Below are 22,348 nucleotides of genomic sequence, written 5' to 3'. Positions count from 1 at the left end.
TTATTTGAAAAAAAAAGTATTTTTTTTATATATAGAGAGAGAGACAGAGAGAGAACAGAATACTGCTCGGCACTGGCTGATGATAGGGCTGAAGACTGAACCTCAGGCATGTCCATCTTTTGCAGAACCATTTTGCCTTATCTCCAGCCCTTCACAAGCACTTCATCACAGGAACCAACCTAGTATCTTTACATATTATCTTGGTTGCATCCCCCAGTGAGTGAATCATGAATGCTCAGTAATTGTTGGTTGTCCGCAGTCCTAGATGAAAATGTGTGAGGGAGTCCATTAGGGAGCAAGTTCTAATTGAGAGATTAGTTTAGGCAAAACATATTCTTCATCCAATGCTTACCACAGCAACAGCGCTCAAGGCTTAGTCTTGGCATTTTAAGTGAAAAATAAGATCTATATGCATTCTTCTTCCCTGGCACTGATGTGCAATGACTTGTGTTATTAAATGTCAGGATGAAATAGTGCCAGTTTTTCTTAAAATCAAAATAGGAGAGAATTATAATCCTTGCACTTGGACATCTTCGAGAATAGGTATACTAACCAAAATCCTTTCAGGAATGGTGGATTGTGTAACTCATGGTCAAACCCTCTTATCTCAGCAATAAAAAAGAATCTTATTATTGCAGAAAAACCGTCAACAGGTCACTATAATAATTAAAGAAAAAGTAAAAGGCTTCTGGAGGCTTTTGTTGGGGGTTTGACAAATGGCAGTTTCATTACAATGCACATTTATTTATAAGGACCACGGTCGCAATAAGCAAAGAAGGAAAGATGGATTAGCCATGTTGTGGGCCACAGTCCCTTAAACATTGTTTGCCAGTGTTCAGCTTTAACATGTACAGGCCCTGGGGAAAACAGTAATATGGGTCCAGGGAGAAGGAAGAAATGTCCAGGTGAAGGGCAAGCAGGAAAAGAGGGAGATTTTCCCCAGACACTCATTATTTAAATAGCTTCCTGTACTCACAATCCCTGGTGAGCTTGCCTAGGTCTGTTGTATGCTCTTGACTTGATGTCAGGATGACATCTACTGTATGCTAATTACATTCATGTCCCATAATCCATTTTGCTTACTTGTGAGTATGAACAAGCCTCCACTAACAGGTTATGGAGTCATAGCATGCTTTAAATCTGCATATGAAGTCATTAAGAATGTCCTCATATTTCTTTAGAAAGCATTCCTGTTATGTTACCTGACCTAATACCCTTTATTTCTTTTTTTTATATTTACTTATTTCCTTTTTGTTGCCCTTGTTGTTTTTATTATTGTTGTAGTTATTATTGTTGTTATTATTGTTGTTGATGTTGTTGTTGTTGGATAGGACAGAGAGAAATGGAGAAAGGAGGGGAAGACGGGGGGAGGAGAAAGATAGACACCTACAGACCTGCTTTACCGCCTGTGAAGCGACTCCTCTGCAGGTGGGGAGCCAGGGGCTCGAACCAGTATCCTTATGACAGTCCTTGCACTTTGTGCCACATGTGCTTAACCCACTGCGCTACTGCCCAACTCCCACCCTTTATTTCTAATCAGTTCCTTTTCTCAGAATGCCCACTCCCAAACCTAATGTCTTTTTAATTTATCCAAGTTCATAAACTGGAATGAGAACTATGTTATTATTTACTTATTTATTTTACCAGAACACTGTTCAACTCTGGCTTGTGGTGGTGTGGGGGATTGAACCTGGGACTTTGGATCTTCATGCATGAGAGTCTGTTTGCATAACCATTATGCTTTCTACCCACTGCCCAACTATGTTGCCATTTATTTTGTATAGTGCTGCCGTTTCTTTCTTGTTTATGATTAAGTCCCTCACTCTGAATTAATTTACCAACTAGGAATCCTCTGAGTGTGAAAAAGAAGAATAAATGAACAGGTTATTTAAGATGAGGGAGACTCATCCAGCTCTAGGTGACTTACCTCTATGTGAGGGCTTGAGCTTAGAGACTGGAGAGCAGGGCAGTATCTGACCACAACAATGAGGTTTCCACCCTTTTCTTCTCTCCCAGCCCCTCTGTTTTCCCCCTGCCCTGAGCTAGCATGTCGCTGAAGCAGGGCCCCCAAGTGAACACGGCTGCACTGCAGAGAATCGCCGCTGACATGAGTCACTTAATAGAAAATCTGGACACTCGAGAGCTCCACTTCGAGGGAGATGAGGTGGAGTATGACCTGCCTCCCGGGGAAGCCAAGGCCCAGGAAGGTAAGGACCTGCCAAGGTGAGGAGGGCTTATCGGGGTTGCCCAGCAGAGCACAGGCAGAAACCACCAGCACTTGCTGTAAAGTGGTGCCAGGGGCTGAGAGCCTTTCTGCAGTGTGGGCTGGCTTTAGTGCATTCTGATTCTTTCCAAAGATGGTGTCAAAGGTGAGGTTTGTTACTCCCATGAGTTCTTGCAAAATCATTTTTCCTCGTTTGCTTTTATTTAGGGAATATCCCTTTCTCTGCCATTTATGAAACTCAGGGGTTTAAGGAGCTGAACTTGAAGACGTATCTGTCTGGCTGCCCGATAATGGCAAGAGTTCTGGGAGTGGAGCGCTTCACATCTGCATCCAAGGTGAGAGCATTTGTGGACTCACCTTGTGTTTGTCATTCTGTGTGAGTCAACATGCTGACCCGTCTCTCCCTTCCTCTTTGCTGTGATGGGTTTTAGTTTTCTAATTTTTTAAGTCATTCTTACCCCTCAAGTCTTTGCCTTCTTCCCACTTAGTCTTTGTTCTCCTACACCTCTTTCAACCTCTGCTTTCTTTACAGCCACTTGAATCCATTCATGAGTGTAGTGCATTCTAGTCCTCTTCTTTTGACAATTTTCTGTTCAATTTAGAACGTGAGGACAGAATTCCCCCCATGTAGAATGTTATATGCAGGTCATGTAACTTCGCTTTTCAAATGCTTTCTTAGTTTGTTTAGAGGAAAATTATAGCTTATTAAATGCTTTGTTAGCAGGAAAATAATGATGCCACCAGCCTTTTTTTTTTTTTTTTTTTAAATAAAGAAATAGATACATGGCTGGGAGACAGCTCACCAGCTAGAGTGTACTCTTTAACTGGCCATATGCCAGGACCTGGGTTCAATCCCTGGAACTAACGCCGGAAGAACACTGTAGATGGTGAAGTGGTGCTGTGGTGTTTCGCCTTCTTGCTGTCTTCCTCCAGAACAAAAAAAGGTCAGGAGCTCAGCTGGAAGTAAGAAAACCATATATGAGACCCTCCTCCACACATGAAAACAAAAACAAAAATTCCATTTCATTTACAGTGTAGAACATATACCTTGCTGTCCTCATGGCTTGGGGTTCAACTCTTAGCACCACATGGAGGGTGTCAGGGGACCAGGGCAAGCTTCAGTACTGTGGTGTCTCCCACACCCCCTTATTCAAGTAAAAAGGCAACTCGGAAGTGGTGTGAAGATCATACATGTGAGGATCCAGATTTGCAAAGAAAAGACCAGAAGGGACAAACATGGACACTCTATGATCAAGGGGTCTCTCCAACAAGAAGATAGAGTGATCCTCAGCATATAAGCACCAACACAGATGCACCCAAATACAAGCAACAATTTCCAACACACATTAAGGGAAACACTGACAGCAACACAGTCATACTAGGTCTTCCAAACACAGCATTCAGTGCAAGGGTCATATTCCAGACGGGAAGTGAACAAAGAAATAGTAGCCTTAATAAAGTCATGAGCTTAGAGATGAGATAGAATATGAATGTATATATAGTCTTTAGTACCACCCCCCCAAAAAGCAAAACTAAACAAAACAAAGGCATGGTTCAGTGAAACAACTCACTTAATGCACTGCTGCTGTGCATGTGACCCCAGTTCCAACCCTATCCCTACACTGAAGGAATCCTGGGAGCTCTCCTCCTCTGTTTCTCTGCCTTTCTGTCTATCTGGAAAAGGAAGGAAGGAAGGAAGGAAGGAAGGAAGGAAGGAAGGAAGGAAGGAAGGAAGGAAGGAAGGAAGCCATGTTCTTCACAATGGCCCATTCTCAAGGATTGACCGTGTGTTGGTTCACAAAAGCAGACTTAATAAGCATATGGAGATCTTTTCCAATCATGTTGCTATAAGGCTAGAAATCATCATCATCATCATCATCATCATAATCATCATCAGGTATTTCCTAAAGCTATTCAGGAAGGCAAACATTCAAACCAGACAGCCAGGAGCTTCTCTGCTCCCACACTTGTGTGTACAGCCCGTCCAATGTGCTTTTCTCTCCCACACTAGCCCAAGTGAGAAAGCCAAGGGTCACTTCTATTCCACTTAGTGTCTCGTTCACTCAGAGACATGCTTTCAGCCCATGCGTCGTGGACGGGACTAAGGCCAAAAATCACCACTTAGGAATTCCAGACAATCTCAGTATCAGCTCTGGACCAGGCACCTCTCCTCTCAACTCTGTCACAACTGGGTGAGACAGATGTTGCCACCCAGCCTACCCATGGAGATCTGTCCCTCCCACCTCCTCCTGCCCTCTAACCCCCGGACCCCTGGCATTCTCCTCTGGGTGGACGCAAGCAGCGCAGAGCCTGGGTTTAAAGCCCCTTTGGGCAGTGTCCCTAACCAAAGGCACTTTCCAGGACTGGGGATAGAGTGCACTTGGAAGACACCTGCTTTGCTGAGTATGTGGCCTGGCTTATGACTTCAGCACCCCACATGGGAGGGCTGCTGTCCTGGGAAGCTTGGTTCTGTGGTCAGTGTTTCTCTCTTTGCTTTCTCTCTCTGTCCTTGTCTTTCCCCCATCTCTCTCTCACCTTGCTATATCCTCTCTCTTTCTCTATTTTTATTTATTTAAAATTTTATTATGTAATACTGATTTACAAATTATATGTCAACAGTGGTATAATTGCACACCTTTCCCACCACCAGAGTTCTGAATCCCTGATCCCTCCATTGTAAATCACCACAGTTCTCTCAAGGTTGCAGACATGGGTTAACTATCATCTTTACCACTATCTGTCTACATTTGTACATAATTGCCCCCTTTTTCTTCTAGCTCCCATCCACTCTTCTCCTCCAAGCCACTCATGATCCTATTTCTACATCCAAATGTTCCTGTCTTTTTCCTCCTCTCTCTCTCTCTTCGGGTCCTGATGGAACTGGAGTTCAAAGCCCTCTTATCCTCTTCCTCCTATCACTTCTCCCTCACTGGGAGTATGGGTCAAAACTGTTTTTGAGATGCAGAAGGTAGGAGTTCTGGCTTCTGTAATTATTTCTCTTCTGGATATGGGCATTGGCAGGTTGATCTATACTCTCAGCCTGTTTCTATTTTTCCCTAGTGAGCTAGGGCTCTGAAGAGGTGAGATTCCAGGACTCACTGGTGAGTTTGTCTGCCAAGAGAAGACAGGATGGATTCATGGTAGTGTCTGCAACTTGGTTCCTGGAAGGTGGCAAGACATAAAGTGAGACAAAATGTTTGATGAGCAGGAACCAAAAGTAGGAACAGAGTAGATGAGATTAGGGATTTTAGGGTGAAAGAAAGCTGGGATGTTTTTAGGGGCTCACGATTATGGTAATTTTTGCTTGAATTTGATAGCTAGGATGAAGTTGGATACAATTTTTGTCTGAGAAAATGGTGTCAGAGTAGAGAAAAGGGCTACAAAGTTGGGTTAGGGCAGAAGGTATCTATCATTCTTGGAAAAAAAATATTATGTGGCTAGAATAAACTGTTTACCTCCATCCTACTGTCTCAGGGCCCATGTATATTTATATATTTAGCACCAGAGCCTGTGTAACCTCTGAGTCCCTATTGGTCTGAGCTCGCAACTCCTGGTCACAGCTGGGAACATTGTATTCTGTACTCATTTCAGGACCAGTCTTCCTCAAGTGTCAGGGCAGGATACCCCAGTCTCCTTTCAGAGACCGGGACAGTCCCTACCATTGCTGCTTTATGGTGAGGGCAAGGTACTGGGAAGCCCCGCAAGAGGGCTTATGATGACATTTCTGATGGACATGACCAGTGGTGGTGGAGAGAGGGATCCATTAGAGGTCTAGGCCCATCATAATTGTTGGGAATCCAAACACTGACTGACTAGGCCCCCAGATAATGAGGTGGTCTGATATTGACCAAAAGGGCCATTATTATGTGAGCCAATCTCTTGTCCTTATCCAACTTTCATAGTCTTCTCTTTATCTGATGACCTTAGACTTTCTCCCAGTTGTTTTAAGAGTTGAGTGTCACTTGTTGAACACAATCAGAATTATTATTATTATTGCTTATCTGTCTTCTTTGGGCCTTTATGCTAAGTTGTCACGCTAATTGGTTTAAGTCTAATCAACCAGAGAATTTATGATGTCTTCTTTAGGCACTTCAACTAGGATTCCAGGTTTATTAGATCTAAGTGTAATCATCAAGGACTATTGAGCACTTTTACTTTGAGTTATATAATTGCCCCTTGATTACAGATACATGTACACCTGTACCCAGTACCCTAAACCCTAGCCTATATCTGTATCTATAACTTTGATAAATGATATGCCATCTAACATGGATGTCCATAGTCCCATGTGTTAGGAAAGATTGCACCAGGTTTGAAGAGTTTCAAGGTTGACATCTCAGTCAAGCTCAGTATCTCTGGCTACATTTCACAGTAAGAATTCAGTAGTGATGGCAGCACAGTTAGCGATTGGTTGAGGCTGATAGAGGTGGTGATGGTGGTAAGCAATCAGAGAGAAGAAATATCAAGAAGTATGGTCATAGTCCTACAAGTACCAGAACTAGGAGAAATTAGGATCTTAAAGAGAACACAAGGGGTTTATTATAGTCTTAGAAGAGTTTAGAATAGTAGTGATTGGGAGTCGCAGCAGGTTAAGCTCACATGGCACAAAGCACAAGGACCATTCGGCTCAAGAATCTCTATTCGAGCCCCCCCCCCCACTCCCCACCTGCAGGGGGTTCACTTCGCAAGCAGTAAAGCAGGTCTGCAGGTGTCTGTCTTTCTCTCCTCCTCTCTACTTTCCCCTCCTCTCTCCATTTCTCTGTCCTATCCAATAATAACAACAACAATAGTAACCACAACAATGTTAAACAACAAGGGCAACAAAAGGGGAAAAAAAGGCCTCCAGGAGCAGTGGATTCATGGTGCAGGCACTGAGCCCCAGCAATAACCCTGGAGGCAAAAGAAAAAAAGAATAGTAATTATTAATTATTACTTATTAATTATTATTTTAACCAGGTTAGTTTGTCCCTTTTTCTCTGTCTTCCAGCATTGTGCAGCATAGGTTCACCTTGTGTTTAGCTTTTCTTTCTTTGTTTCTTTTACTTTTTCTTTTTATTTGTAATTAATAGTGGATTAAAAGATTGTAGCATTACAGTGTCTACCTCCACACCACACCCACCGCCGCAGTTCCCAATGATAACCACCATAGTTCTCACACAGTCTTAGAGACAAGTTATTTGTATCTCTGGTTTGTTGTTGTTGTTGTTGCAAGTTCATGTGTGTCAGCTTCCTAGATTTCACATATGAGTGAAACCAGCTGGTAGTTGTCTTTCATCTCTTTGTTTACTTATTTTGCTAAGTACTATCACCTCCAGTTTTATCCATTTTGTCCCATAGAACACAGTATCATCTTCTTAAATCTCAGAGTAGTATTCCATGGAATATATATGCCATTTTAATTTATTTTTATTTTTAAATAAACTTTATATTTATGGATTTATTATTATTATTTATTTATTTTAATTTATTTATTCCCTTTTGTTATCCTTGTTGTTTTATTGTTGTAGTTATTATATTTGTTAGTGTTGTTGTTGTTGGATAGGACAGAGAGAAATGGAGAGAGGAGGGGAAGACATAGGAAGAGAGAAAGATAGACACCTGCAGACCTGCTTTACTGCCTGTGAAGCAACTCCCCTGCAGGTGGGGAGCCAGGGGCTTGAACCAGGATCCTTATACTGGACCTTGCACTTTGCGCCACATGCGCTTAACTCGCTGTGCTACCGCCCAACTCCCTATTATTATTTTTTTAGAACACTGCTCAGCATGGCTCCTGGTGGTTCTGGGGATTGAACCTGGGGACTGGGAGCCTCAGGCACTGGAGTCTTTTTGCAGAACCATTATGCCCTACAGTATGGTGGTGCTGGGATTAGAACCTGGAGCCTCTAAGGTCTCAGGCAGCAAAGTCGAGGTTCCTCTTGCTCTGCTGGGCCCCTGTCCTGCAGCTTTCTTACTAGTTACTGTGCATGAGAAGATATTTGCTCTTTCATGGTCCTCTGAAATGCCAAGGCTTTGACTTATTGTTGTAGGCACACAGTATCAACCTGTACACAATTGAGCTGACGCACGGGGAGTTTAAATGGCAGGTCAAGAGGAAGTTCAAGCACTTTGAGGAATTCCACAGAGAGCTGCTCAAGTACAAGGCCTTCATCCGAATCCCCATCCCCACCAAAAGGTAACTAATTGCTCAGGAACGAACCCCAGCTTGGGGAGGACTTGCTTTTTCCTGGTGTTGGTTTACTGGTCTGTTGTTGGCAATGGTCCTCAGTCCAGCAGGCTGTTCAGATAGCTAACATTTCAGGAAAGACATTGAGTCTCCATTCTCAGAAGAATCTATCAACAGTGAGTGACCGTGTTCACATGTCGTTTCAGACACACGTTTCGAAGACAGCATGTCAAAGAGGAGCCTCGGGAGATGCCCAGTTTGCCCCGAGCATCTGAAAACATGAACAGAGAAGAGCAGTTCCTTGGCAAAAGGGTAGGGAGGCCTCTGAGCTGTGTTTTGCACATCCCTGTGGCACTGCAGACTCTCACCCCCTCCTGGTGGGGAAGTGGGCCTGACTGCAGTTTTTCTTGCCCATAGAACCAAACCCTGGCTGGTGGGGCCTCTGTCTGTCCCATCTCCCCCAAGCCTTTCTGGTCTGTGGTTGGCAGAAGACATCTGTCTTCCCAGGAGAGGAAAAAAAGGCACACACCACTCCCCCCTTAGCCCAGTAGGAGCTTGGTGCTCCTTGTTGAGTCAAGATCAGGCTCATCATTGAGAGTTTTCTCCTCCAAATATTTTATTTATTTAATGAGATGATAGATAGATGATAGATAGATAGCTAGATAGATAGTCCATAATACCACTCAACTTGGGATGGTAGTGGTTTTGGGAATTGGACCTGGGATTTCGAACCCCCAGGCTTAGAAGCCTTTTGCAAAACCATGATGCTGTCTCCCCAGCTCCATCACTGGAGTTTTGAGAACTCCCTGTTAAAGCCACCTCTTACCACATGTTTAGCTCAGGAGAAGGGATGCACCTGTCAGCTCTGTCCAGTGACCTGGTGCACAGTAAGGTGAAGGCTTATTTATTCATTTATTTATTTTTCCATTCTGGAAGAGACATCTGATTTTTCCTTCATGGCTGTCATCTGGATTAAGTCTTAATATCTTCTCAGGGGTCTGAACTAAAGGAGTATTTTTCCAAGACACTTAGACATAGACTGGTGCCATTGGGAGTTATTGTGGATGGACACATTGAGTGCAGTAGGAAATGGTAAATGGAGACTTTAGTCACTGCTAGAATCAGTGTGATAGGCATCCCCCTCCGGCACTGATCATATTTGAAATTAGGGTGCATCTTATCAGAAAGTCTTTTTAAAAGTCTCTCCCCAGGGTGAGGGGAGATAGCATAATGGTTTTGCAAAAGAGACTTTCATGCTTGAAGCCCCTCTCAAAGTCCGAGGTTCTATTTCCCTTACCAGCATAAGCCAGAGCTGTGGTAAAAATAAAGTAAAATAAAAGCTCTTTCCCAGCCTATCTCCCTGAAAAATTGTTTTGAAAAACTTATAGTGTTGCTTCTGATAAATTCAGAGTTAGAACTGAGAGAATTCAGGAGTTTAATAAGCCTAACAAAGGCTTTAAAGGCCCCTAGTATCTACAAGTCCTGGGGTAGTGGCTGTAGACAAGTGAGAAATAGAATATATCCATCAAGTATATATATATATATGCATTATATATATGCACATTTGCACACTGCTGAACTTCACAGCTATATGGTCTGTGCAGATACATAGACTATAATGATCAGGTGATGTCTCCTTGTCTGGACCTTTGAATGATTGATGGCTCACCCTTTAAAAAAAAAACTCTTTTGGGTGAGAAAGATAGTTTCCTGGGGTGGGGCACATGCCTTGCCCAGAAATAGAATATATCCCTCAAGTACAATATATATATATATATATATATCCCTCAGTGTCAGTCCTTATGAAAGACCTAACAATTTGGGGCCCGATGGTGGCATACCTAGTAGAGTGTTTGTGTTGCAGTGCACAAGGACTCAGGTTCAAGTCCCCAGTCTCCACCTGCAGGGCGGGGGGGAACTAATGAGTGGTGAAGCAGTACTGCAGGTGTCTTATCTTTCGCTCTCCTTCTCTGTTTTCCTATTACTTCTCAGTTCTTCTGTCTCTATCAAAAATTAGTTTTTAAAAAAACCACTTGAGCTACTTATCTTAGCAAGAAGAAAATAATGTGAATAATGTTTCAAGGCAACAACACCTGAATGTTATTCAGAATTCCAGTACAGTGATAGTTTTCACAAAACATCGCAGAACGTATAGATGACACAACACAGCATTTTCCCTGCAAGTCTGATGATGTCATTTACCTACGATATTTGTATTGTAGAAACAACTGGAGGATTACCTGACGAAGTTACTAAAAATGCCCATGTACAAGAACTACCACGCAACGGTAAGTATCATTCGGTGCGGTTTTTAAGTCATTTATAAAAATTGTGCATTGCCAGACACACGCTTCTGCTCCGCTCCTTTAGTTAAGAGAAATGAACCCTTTTGTGGATGTGCTTGTTGCTGTGGGGGTTGAATGGATGCTGGTGCCTGTGCACAGAATATAAAGCTGACCTGACACAGGAACTCAATTTCCAGAGCTCAGATATGACTGGAATGTGTCTGGGACCTGTGGTCTGAATGCTCCTGCAGGCTACATCAGCTGGAGAGCCACTGCCTTCTCTCCTCAGGCTCCACAGTAATGCCCTGAAGGCCTTGCTAGCCCTGCAGGAAGCCACTGAGGGGGAAGTGCTAGAGCAGTTCATCGGAGCTGAATGCCAGCACAGTGAGGTTGCCATCTCACAGGTCTGTGGCATCTATAAGGGCCTGTCTCTTCATGTGAGAGTGAAGAGCCTGGGAAAGCTAGTGAGAAGAAAAAAAAAAAGCTAACAGAGAGTGAAAGGAAAGAAAGAAGAGGTGGCAGGGCTCAGAGCAGCTGCCAGGCCACAAGTTGGAGGGTGTATCAGATCACTATGTGCTCTGCCCTCTTCAAGGCCCTTGAAGTAGAGTGTTTTTATTTAATTTTTTTTTCTGAGCTATAGCCCTGGGGCCTTGTGCTCATGGGTGACTTCACCAGTCCAACCCCACTTTATTCAGGTTGAGAGACATGCACAGAGAGAAACCCAGTGCTTAAGCTTCCCCTGGTACCATAGTAGCACCTGTGTGGTGCCAGGGCTCAAACCTGGGCAAGGCATGTGCGCCACCCCAGGAAACTATCTTCCTCACCCAAAAGAGTTTTACTTTAAAGGGTGAGCCATCAGTCATTCAAAGGTTCAGACAAGGAGACATCACCCGATCATTGTAGTCTATGTATCTGCACAGACCGTATAGCTGTGAGGCTGGGCAGTGTGCAAATGTACAAGTGTGGAATTCAGAGGATGTGCAGCTATTGTTAGGTTATTCTTTTAGAAATTGACATAGGGGAGACGAGGAGGTGGAGGAGAAAGAGAAAGGAGAGGAGGAGAAAGGACTCAAGGAGAAGGAGGGATAATTATATATAGTGAAATATCCTTGCACTGGGGATAATCATTTTTGAATGACAAAAAAACCAAAAAAGAAAATAAATAGACATTGGTCCAGGTAGAGTGCACATGTTACTGTGCACAAAGACATGGGTTCAATCCCATGGTTCCAACCTGCAGGGGGAAGCTTCAGTTCTCTCTCTCTCTCTCTCTCTTTTCTACCCCCTCAATTTTTCTATGTCTCCATCCAATAAATGAATAGATAAATGAAATATTTCTTTTCCTCCATTACTAGAAAGATACTGTAGTGTCTCTCTTTTATCACTCTCCCACCCACAGCCTCTATTTCAGCCTGTAATTGAAAGGAAAAAGAGGGAACTCAGCAGTGGCACACCGTGCTGAGTGCACCTGTTACCACGTGCAAGGATCTGGGTTCAAGTTCCCAATCCCCACCTATAGGGGGGACACTTGATGAGTGGTGAAGCAGGGCTGCATGTGTCCCTCTATTTTTCTCTCTCCTTCTCTCCTCCCCTCTCAATTTCTTTCTGTTTCTATTAAAAAAAAAAGGGAAAAAAAAGGAAAGAAAGAAAAAAAGCCACCAAAAGCAGTGGATTTGCCATACAGGCACCAAGCCTCAGAAAAAACCTTGGTGGCAATAAAAATCAATCAATCAGTAAATAAGTAAATAAGAAAGAAAGAAGATTCCCTAGCAATGGAATTGCTCCGGGGGACAAAAACCCAGCAGCAAAAATAAACACACACACAAATATCGGAGTACAAGTCTCTCTCCATGCTCTTCTAAAGCACTTAGTCTTTGCATCTTTGAGTCCATATCCCTCCTTTGGTTATGTTTTAGTGATGTGGATTGTACTTTTCAGGTCAGTGCCATCGTCACAGACTGTGTGTGCTCCAGAGTACCCTAGAGTGTCACACATAGCAATGCCTGCCACTTGTTTAATGCATCAATTTCTCTCCCTCCTTTTAATTTTCTAAAGTATACTTTCTTTTTTTTGCCTCTTTTCAGACTGAATTTCTTGACATAAGCCAGCTGTCATTCATCCATGATCTGGGACCAAAGGGCATGTAAGTTTTTGTGCTGGGTCTTTAGATGAAGCTCAAACAGCTGATGAGTCTTTGGCTCCCTGGGACATGCTCTACTCGGGAGTGGGGTGGGGTGGGTTGCCTGCCTTCCTTGCTGGCTCCTTCTCCTCAGCCAGCTTAGTGAAACTACTGACACAGAACATCTTCCTACATTGATTCATTAAGCAACTACTCTCCTCCCGGCCCCCTCTCTCTCACATGCCTGACCCAGGTTCCCGCAGTGCAACAGTCTTAGTGTTTCATAAGGTGATGTACGAGAGCAAACATAATGCCACAGTCGAGCTGCCCTGTTCTAATCTCTAAATATCTATTTGCCACTTGTTTTCATTCCTAAAAACAATACCCTGAGTAATATATTATGAAACATGACTGGAACTGGCTTCCGTATTCTTCTTCTTCATCAAAGGCATGATATTACACCTCGTTTGATTTTTGTTTAAAGGGTTACATTAGTAGTTGTTTAATTTTTTTTAAATTTTTTAAAATATTAATTTTATTTATTTATTCCCTTTTGTTGCCCTTGTTGTTTTATTGTTGTAGTTATTATTGTTGTTGTTGTTGTTGGATAGGACAGAGAGAAATGGAGAGAGGAGGGGAAGACAGAGAGGAGGAGAGAAAGATAGACACCTGCAGACCTGCTTCACCGCCTGTGAAGCGACTCCCCTGCAGGTGGGGAGCCGGGGTTCGAACCGGGATCCTTATGCCGGTCCTTGTGCTTTGCGCCACCTGCGCTTAACCTGCTGCGCTACAGCCCGACTCCCTTGTTTAATTTTTTTTTATCTTCTGTTCAGACATCTGTATTATTCTTGTTTTTTATTGGGGATTAATGTCCACAGTAAATGCAATGTTGATATATGTGTAAAATTTCTCAGTTTTCCTCAAACCACTCTCCTCAGCCTAGGTCCTCCTTCCCCATCATGCACCAGGACCTGTAACCTCTCCTGCCTCCACCCCCAGAGTCCTTCACTTTGGTTCGATGCACCAAACCTAGTCCAAATTCTACTTTGTGTTTCCACTTTCTGTTCTTTTTGCTTTTCTTTTTATTGGCTAGAGACAGAGAAATTGAGAGAAGGAAATAGGAACTAGAGAAGAAGAGAGATACCTGCAGCTCTGCTTCACCACTTGTGACACTTTCCTCCTGCAGGTGGGATTGGGAGCTTGAACCAGAGTCCTTGCGCACTGTGACACATGCATTTAACCAGATGTGCCACCTCCCAGCTTATTTCTCAACTTCTGTCCATCAGTAGGATCATCCCACAATCATCCTTCCCTTTCTGGCTAATCTCACTTAACATAATCCCTTTAAGCTCCATCCAAGATGAGGTGAAGAAGGTGAATTTTTAATAGCTGAGCACTGTTCCATTTTGTATAAAGACCACAACTTTCTCAGCCTGTTGTTAGACACCTAGGTAGCCTCCAGGTTTGGACTATTATAAATTGTGCAGATCTCTTTAGTGATTGTGTTTGATTCCTTAGCATATATTCCCAGGAGAAGAATTGCTCTTTCTTTTCACATCTGTCAGAATCAAGATATTTCTCTTTTGACAGTAGCTTGGCTCCTCTTGCATTGTCACAGCCTTGCTGTATGTCTCTCTCTCTCTCTCTCTCTCTCTCTCTCTCTGTGTGTGTGTGTGTGTGTGTGTGTATGTGTATGTGTGGAGAGGTGTTTCAGGATACCCAGAGTCTGTGGGTGGGTGCTTCCGGGGGTCTCAACAGCAACTAAACCCCCAATACCCTCCTTGTGAGTACTGGGAAGCATATGGGGTGTCTTTCCTGCTGTCATCAGATGGGAGGGAACATTGAGTGTGTGGAGCCAGAAGCCAGAGTGTCTAAAGTACTGCAGAGGAGATAACAGAATCAGACTGTCCCCAAAGCCAGCAAGCCTGTGTCTGAGCAAGTGCCTTCAGAGCTCAGTGAGACATCGCCCAGGGCAACAGGCCTGGCACTGGCTGTGTGAGCAAGTCGGAGGAGGAGGGAGTGGGAAGGAGTGGCACATGGCTAGGACACCATTCATGGAGTCCCAGCTTGGAGGGCTCATGAACAGAGTGTGAACTGGGGATTTGCAGGTGAATGGTCAACTTGATGTCTCTTAAATTTTTTTTTTAATTTACTCATTTACTTGATAGAGACAAGCTCTAATTGAGAGAGAACGGGGAGATAGGGAGAGAGGCAGACAGACACCTGCAGACCTGCTTCACCACTTGTGAAGCTTCCACCCTCAAGATGGGAGCTAGGGGCTTGAACCTGGGTCCATGTGCATGGTGACATGTGCACTCAACCAAGTACACCAACTTGATGTCTCTTTCAGAGAAGGCATGATAATGAAGAGATCAGGAGGACACAGAATACCAGGCTTGAATTGCTGTGGCCACGGAAGTGCCTGCTACCGGTGGTCGAAAAGGTAGGAAGGGCTTGGGGGCTCTGTGTGTTGGCTTTCGTAATCTAGATAGTCAGCAGGAGTCTCATGCTATTAATGTAACGGTCCCTGTACACTTACTGGCTTTAAATTATAAAGCGGCTACAAAGCCTGTGCATGCCACAGCAGAGCACATTCTTTTTTTTTTTTTTTTATTTTTTTTAAATCTTTTTAAAAATATTTATTCCCTTTTGTTGCCCTTGTTGTTTTTTAATTGTTGTAGTTATTATTGCTCTTGTTATTGATGTCGTCGTTGTTGGATAGAACAGAGAGATGTGGAGAAAGGAGGGAAAGACAGGGAGAGAGAAAGATAGATACCTGCAGACCTGCTTCACTGCTTGTGAAGCGACTCTCCTGTAGGTGGGAAGCCAGGGGCTTGAACTGGGATCCTTACTACGCCAGTCTTTGTGCTTTGCACCACCACCTGTGCTTAACCTCGCTACCACCCGACTCCCAGCAGAGCACATTCTAACTCTTGTATACCCCACGTTTCATCTTCCATTTGGACATTCCCAAGTGTGGGCTGTAGGTAGAATGTATAAGTTGAATTGTATAACTAAAACTCAGCATACCGTAGGGTTCAAACACCGGTGATGGATCATGTACAGTTCACCAAGGGTGCACAGGTAAATATCCTCAACCTCACTAGTCATCAGAGCAATGGAATTCAAAGCCACAGTGAGATACAACTTCAAAGCCAGTAAGACAAACGTAAGAAAGAAGATAGAGAATAATAAGTATTACAAGGGTATAGAGATAATAATAATAATAATAATAATAATAATAATATTACAAGGGTACTGTCAAGGGTGCAGAGAAGTTGAACCCTCATATACAGCTGGTCAATATGTCAAATGGTGCCACAGTTTTGGGAAACAGTACGATGCTTCATCAACATTAGAGACTTATCGTGTGCCTTAGCAATTGCACTTTAGAGTTATACCCAAGATAATTGGAAAAAAAAAGTGGTGAAGAATCTGGCACATTAAAACAAATATTTGAATTCAGAGTATCATTATTAAGAATAGCCAGAAAGTAAAAACAACCCAAATCTCCATCAACTGATCAGTGTTTTACGAAGTGTGTGATATCCATATGGGAGGAGCAGTGGCAGGGGGAGAAGCGTTGGTTCTCTGGTCTCTGCCTCCCTTTCTCCCAGGGCTTGTTCAGTAGAGCATCCAGAGCCCCTGCCTCTGCAATGAAAAGAAGGAATGTTACCACATATGTGGCCCCTCCGTTCTCTTTTTCTATCTCTTTAGGTATTTTTTTTTTTATATCTGAATAAAGACACAGGGAAACTAGAAGCGAAGGGGGAAATAGGGAGAGAAACAGAGAGACACCTGCAGCCCTGCTTCACCACTCATGAAGCATCTCCCCTGAAGGTGGGGACTGGGGGCTTGCACCGGATCCTTGCACATGGTAACGTGTGCGTTCTGCTGGTTGTGCCACTGCCTGGCCCCACATCTTATTTCACAGCCTCACCCTGTTTTATCCACACTCATGAGTCAGCCCCGCATAGGGACCAGGCTGCTTTTTGATGACATGTCTGTGGCATTTATATTGAGCAGTGTGGTACAGATTCTTACAGAATGTTCAGTTTCTATATGGAATTATACTCCTATTATCTTACAGTTTTTGTAAATCAATGTGAAATCACTAATAAAAAAACTAATTTTCTCCATTTCTAGAAATCACTGGTACTGCCATCGAGAATGTTAATTGTCTTCTGTGAGGTCCCTAATGACAGACTTCCTTGACAGTTGACTTTTGTGGGGAGGGGGAAAATCTGTCTTTAGCTTATTGATTCCCTCCTGTGATGAGAAAGCCTGGCCTGCCTAGCCCTCGCTGGTATGTGTGTTCTTAGGCAGATTAGAGCCTTGTTAACTCTTGGCTCTCTGTTAGGCAGATTTTTTTTTCTTTTATAAACCATATCACATGAATGTTCTTTACTACAAGTTGCCCTAGATCCATCCCACCACCGTTTACCAGAAAAGAGACAGCCTTTATAATAAAAGCAACAGTATATGGAAATCAGTAAAGATTTCTTTTTGTTTTCCAGAATCCTGCTCAACTCTGACTGATGGTGGTGCTGGGCACTGAACCTAGGACCTCAGAGCCTCGGTCAAGAAAATCTTTTTTTTTTTTTTTTTTTTTGCAGAAACATTATGCTGTCTCTGCTGCCCTAGATTTGTCTATTTTCTTTCTTTCTCTCTCCCTTTCTCACTTCTTTCTTCCTTCCTTCCTTTCTTTCTTTCTTTCTTTCTTTCTTTCTTTCTTTCTTTCTTCCTTTCTTTTTTATCAGCAGGCTTTATCACTGCACAACAACTCCGTTGCTCCCTGTAGCCATTTTCCCCCTTTCTGATAGAGAATGAGATAGAAATAGAGATAGAGACAGGCTGTGGAACAATTGACATCTCTGTGCTATTGCTGTATCTTCCTTTGCTTCCAGCTTGTCACTGTACTTTTCTGTTATGAAGCTCTAAGATAGTTTATCTAGTTCTTAGATAAAAATTGACTATTAAATGGAAATAGCTTTGAGAGACTGTGTCCCAGTGAACATCATTTATTAATGTGCCTTAACAAACATAAACAACTGAAATGAACAAGAGAATAAGTGGAGTATTTGATCCTTACTGGGTTGTTTAATGGGGGTATTGTTTCCAGGCTTGTTTATTTTAACAAACACAATGTTCCTTTAATAGCTGGCACCACTGTTCATGTCCAGGGCATTCCTTCAGACTGTGCCATTAGTGGTTGTTTTAAAGAACTAATGAATTATTTGCAATTGCTTGCTGCCAGTGCTTCTAAGTAAGCTGAACACAGAGGTTTGGAGTTGTTTTCTGTTTTATAATGATTTAATTTTTTTTCTTTTTATTTCTTTATTGGGGCATTAATTTTCTTATAGTCGACAGTAAAAACAATAGTTTGTACACGCATAACATTGCTCAGTTTTCCACATAACAATACAACCCCCACTAGGTAATCTGTCATCCTTTTCCAGGGCCTGATTTTTAAAAAGTCAGTGCCCCATGTGAAATATAAACTAGTCTGCAGTCTGCAGGAATGCTCACTTCAGAGCTGTCAGAACGGTTTCTCCTTGTATCTAAGTAATTCAGTGCAACGTCAAAATGCTATGTGACCTTCCGACAGGTGGCTGGTGGTGAAAGATTCCTTCTTGTTGTACATGAAGCCAGACAATGGTGCTATTGCTTTTGTCCTGCTGGTGGATAAGGAGTTCAGAATCAAGGTGGGGAAGAAGGAAACAGAGACAAAATACGGACTCCGGATTGATAATCTTTCGAGGTAGGGATTCACATTTTAAAAAGATGTCAGCTAAAAACTCTTTAAAAATCTCTCTCCTAATCTTATGGCAAAGAAATAAAGCAATTTAAGTATTATAAAATTACTATTTAGAACTCAATCATAAGTAGTAAGACTGATTTTAATATTAATATTTTAAGACTAGAATACCCTTTGTGTGACAGGATAAATGACCTCATGTGTTGATGCTTACCTGTATTTACAAGGTGCCTGTTAATTTTTGAAAATAGATTATTTTCCAAAAAGATAAATTTAAAATTCTAAATCAGTGATTTTGTTTTTTAAATTTAATTTTATTAGTGATTTAATAATGATCATCAAGATTGTGGGATAAAATGGGTACAGTCCCCACCACCAGGGCTCCATATACCCTCCTCTCCAATGGAAGGGTCCCTAGTCTTTATCCCTCTGGGAGTCTGGACCAAAGGTTTTTATGGGGTGCAGAAAGTGGGAGGTCTGCCTTCTATAATTGCTTCTTCGCTGGACATGGGTGTTGACGGGTTGATCCATACGCCCAGTCTATTTCTGTGTTTCCCTAGTGGGGTAGCGCTCTGGGGAGGTAGGGTTCCAGGACTCACTGGTGAGGTTGTTTGCCCAGGGAAATCAGGTTGGTGTCATGGTAGCAACTGCAATTTGTTGGCTAAAAGGCATTAAGATATAAAGCAGAACAAATTGCTTAATAATAAGGAACCTAAAGATAAGAATAGAGCAGATGAGATTTGGGGTCTCCATGTTGCAGAAAGCTAAGAAGTCTACTTTAGGTATATTAAAGGGGCTGTGACTTTACTAATTTTTGCCTGAGCCTGATAGCTAACATGCAGGTGGGTTAAAGGTATTAGCTGGAAAGATGGTGTCAGACTTGGGAGTAGAACTAGAAAACTGGGTCAGGGTAGAGAGTAGCTCCAAAATATGAGAAAAGTTTATAAATACCATTAACTATAAACCCCATCTATCCTAGGACCCATGTCTATTCATATTTAGCACAGGAGCCAGCGTAACCTCTACATCCCTGCTGGTCTGAGCTCAAATTCCAAGGTCATATCCAGGAACATTCTAGGGTGCACTCATTTCAGAACCATTCTTCCTCGAGTGGCAGAATACGTTGACCCAGCCTCCCTTCACAATTGTTCTACGTTGAGGGCAAGGTCCTGTAGAGGCCCACAAGAGGGTTTATGCTGTTGTCCCTGATGGAGATGACCAGTGATGGTGGAGAGAGGGATCTATTAGAGGTCTAATCCCATCATAATCAGCTAAATTTTAAAAATAAAGATCTAATTTATAAAATCTTTATTTATTTGTTTATTTTTTATTGTATAGAGACAGCCAAAAATTGAAAGTAGAGGGGAAGATAGAGAGAGGGAAAGAGACAGAGAGACTCCTGCAGCCCTGCTTCACCAGTCATGAAGCTTTCCCCCTGTAGGTGGGGACCAGGGGCTTGAACTTGGGTCTTTGTGCACTATAATATGTGTGCTTAACCAGGTGTGCCACTGCCTACTCCTAAAAATCTACTTTATATATTGATCTCCTCTTGTTAATACAACATCTAAAGAGTGATTTGATCTATAAAGAATTCACATAAATATATAGATTTACAGGAAAATATCTTGACAGTACACACACATGTGTACACTCACCGTAGCAGATGTGTGTTTGTTGCTATATATTTTTTTAATATTGTCCTTATAAGGTGCATGTGTATTGTTAAGTACAGCTGGCCCATGGTCATCCTGGGTGTTAAGTGTCTGGCCTGTTATGCAGGCCAAGCATCCCTGCATAATTTCTGATCCCTGCCATCCGGTTCTGCATACACAGATTCAACCCAAGAACCAATTTAGTGAATTCCTGACTGCGGATTCTCAGCTAGAAAGACTATCCGTGTGTGAGTGGGTTGGTGCGGCTCAAACCCCTGCTGTAGAAATAAATGTCCAGTGTCTCTCCACCGTGTGTATAAAGTTCCGTTTCCTGTTGTGAATATGTGTACAGTTCTCGCTCTACACACAGACACACACACAAGCCCTTGGCATGTTCGTTTATGTAGAAAGATGTTGAACTTCCGGAACCTCTGACTACAGAAGATTTGGGGACTTGTTGGAAACTAAATGCTGCCATTAAAACTTCCTCTTCGGTCTACAACTCTGTTTTCCACAGAGCCAAAGCTGTCAGGTTGCAAAGGACTGCTGGGTGAGCATCCAGCAAAGGGGAAGCATTAGAGTGTTGTTGTCTCTCTGTCTCTCTCTCTCTCTGTCTCTCTCTCTGGAATCTGTAAAAAAGGAAAACATGGTGGTTGGCATTGTGTCAGTGTGAATCCCCAGCACAGATGACCAGGCCACAGTCCTGACTGGTCCCTCCACAGTCACAGGGGCTGTCCCATCTCCATTTGTAGCCTTCATTTTCTCACACATCACTGCCAAATGAAGACATCCGAAACCCAAGGCTTCTGAAGTTTTTGTCCTGGTAGAAGAATCCCACATTCCTCTATTCATTGTTAAGCCCCTTTGTCTCCATCCTCCTTATCTGCCCCTCTCTAGTACAGCTCCATATGTGTGGAGGCAGCTCTGCGTACTCTCTCCTCACACAGGCCTCTGCTGGCCTCTGGGATGTCCCTCTCTGTCTTTTTGCATGTGACGTCTCTCTCCTTTCCCCTCATTTCTCATCTACTTCCTGTGACAAGATGTCTGCTTGCCACTTACCTTTTCCATATAATCTTGTCCACGTGACTAGTTTTCAGAGGCATCGGGGCTCCCTGTGGAGCTCCCTGCAAGGTAGCAGGAGCCCAGGCACCTCCTGCCCCTGCAAGCAGGTGTCACACATCTGTTCACACATCTGTTCCCACCTCCCACCCCCACCCCCAGCAGCTAGGGTCTCTCCTTGCTGTGCTAGGCCTTGACACATCTGTCATTCTCATGGCATGGTGACATGCAGAGAGTAGCAGGACATCCATCTCTATAGATCAGGGCAACGATTGTAATGACCAGTTATTTTTATGTCTTGTGAGTGTAGCCATGCTCCTGCTTGGCGTCAGGACCATTGCATTCTGCCCCCCTCCCTTAATGCACCCCCCCCCCCCTATTCACAGAGCACGTCTCACACTGACATTGAATGGGAAGGGTCAGAGAGGGAGGGGGAGAAGTTTCTCCCCTGCAGGTGGAGATTGGGAGCTTGAATCTAGATCCTTGTGCTTGATATTGGATGTACTCTACTGGGTGTGTCACTACCCACTCCCAGTTCTTCTTTTCTCATTGCCAAAGAAACACAAAGATCAGAATCTGGGATCTTTTTTTTTTTTCTTTCTTTTCTTTCCTTTATTTCTGTTTATATGCACTGCTGTGTGTGAGCTTCTGCTTCAGTGCTAAGAAGGCAACTGGCCCTAACACCCTGCCCCTTCTGACCCTCCAACTGGGATAGCTTATTTTCACATCCCTCATGGAGGAACTCCCCAGTCTGACTCTTGGAATGTCATCATTTTTTGCTCTCTCCTTCTTTGGCTGTTAACACACCTGCCTCTATCTCTTAACTAGTCAGGATGATTTAGTCATTGGCCAAAGAGAAACCCAATGGACACTGGCTGACACCAGGGAGAATGGCTCTGCCCCATAGGACATGGCTGGTCTCAGGACTCACAGTCACGTTCTCCTTGACCTTCTTCAGCTCTGCTCCACTCTCAGACTGGCTCCCTCAGGGAGCCAAGGTGGCTGCCCCCAGCACCAGCATAGACTCAGTGGAAGGACAAAAATCTCTTCCTGGTATTTCTGAGCATGGCTTTTTTTTCTTACTTGTT

At 43.2% G+C, this 22,348-nt stretch overlaps 1 protein-coding gene across 4 annotated transcripts in view; it reads left to right on the top strand.

Moving 5' to 3' along the window:
* Positions 1–22,348, top strand: part of PLD1 (phospholipase D1) — a 200,588-nt gene that overhangs the window by 79,131 nt on the left and 99,109 nt on the right. For all 4 annotated transcript variants that reach the window (XR_009544734.1, XM_060171956.1, XM_060171955.1 and 1 more), the window contains exons 2-9: positions 2,017–2,207; positions 2,432–2,559; positions 8,251–8,396; positions 8,594–8,699; positions 10,610–10,675; positions 12,757–12,815; positions 15,142–15,234; positions 18,400–18,552. Coding sequence is in view for 3 of the 4 variants with exons in the window: in XM_060171956.1 (XP_060027939.1) it covers positions 2,048–2,207; positions 2,432–2,559; positions 8,251–8,396; positions 8,594–8,699; positions 10,610–10,675; positions 12,757–12,815; positions 15,142–15,234; positions 18,400–18,552 (911 nt within the window). In the remaining variant the exon portion in view is untranslated. The remainder of the gene's footprint in view (positions 1–2,016; positions 2,208–2,431; positions 2,560–8,250; positions 8,397–8,593; positions 8,700–10,609; positions 10,676–12,756; positions 12,816–15,141; positions 15,235–18,399; positions 18,553–22,348) is intronic.

Source organism: Erinaceus europaeus, chromosome 14 (assembly GCF_950295315.1).
Source record: "Erinaceus europaeus chromosome 14, mEriEur2.1, whole genome shotgun sequence".
Lineage (NCBI taxonomy): Eukaryota > Metazoa > Chordata > Mammalia > Eulipotyphla > Erinaceidae > Erinaceus > Erinaceus europaeus.
This window is presented reverse-complemented; position numbering and strand designations above follow the sequence as displayed.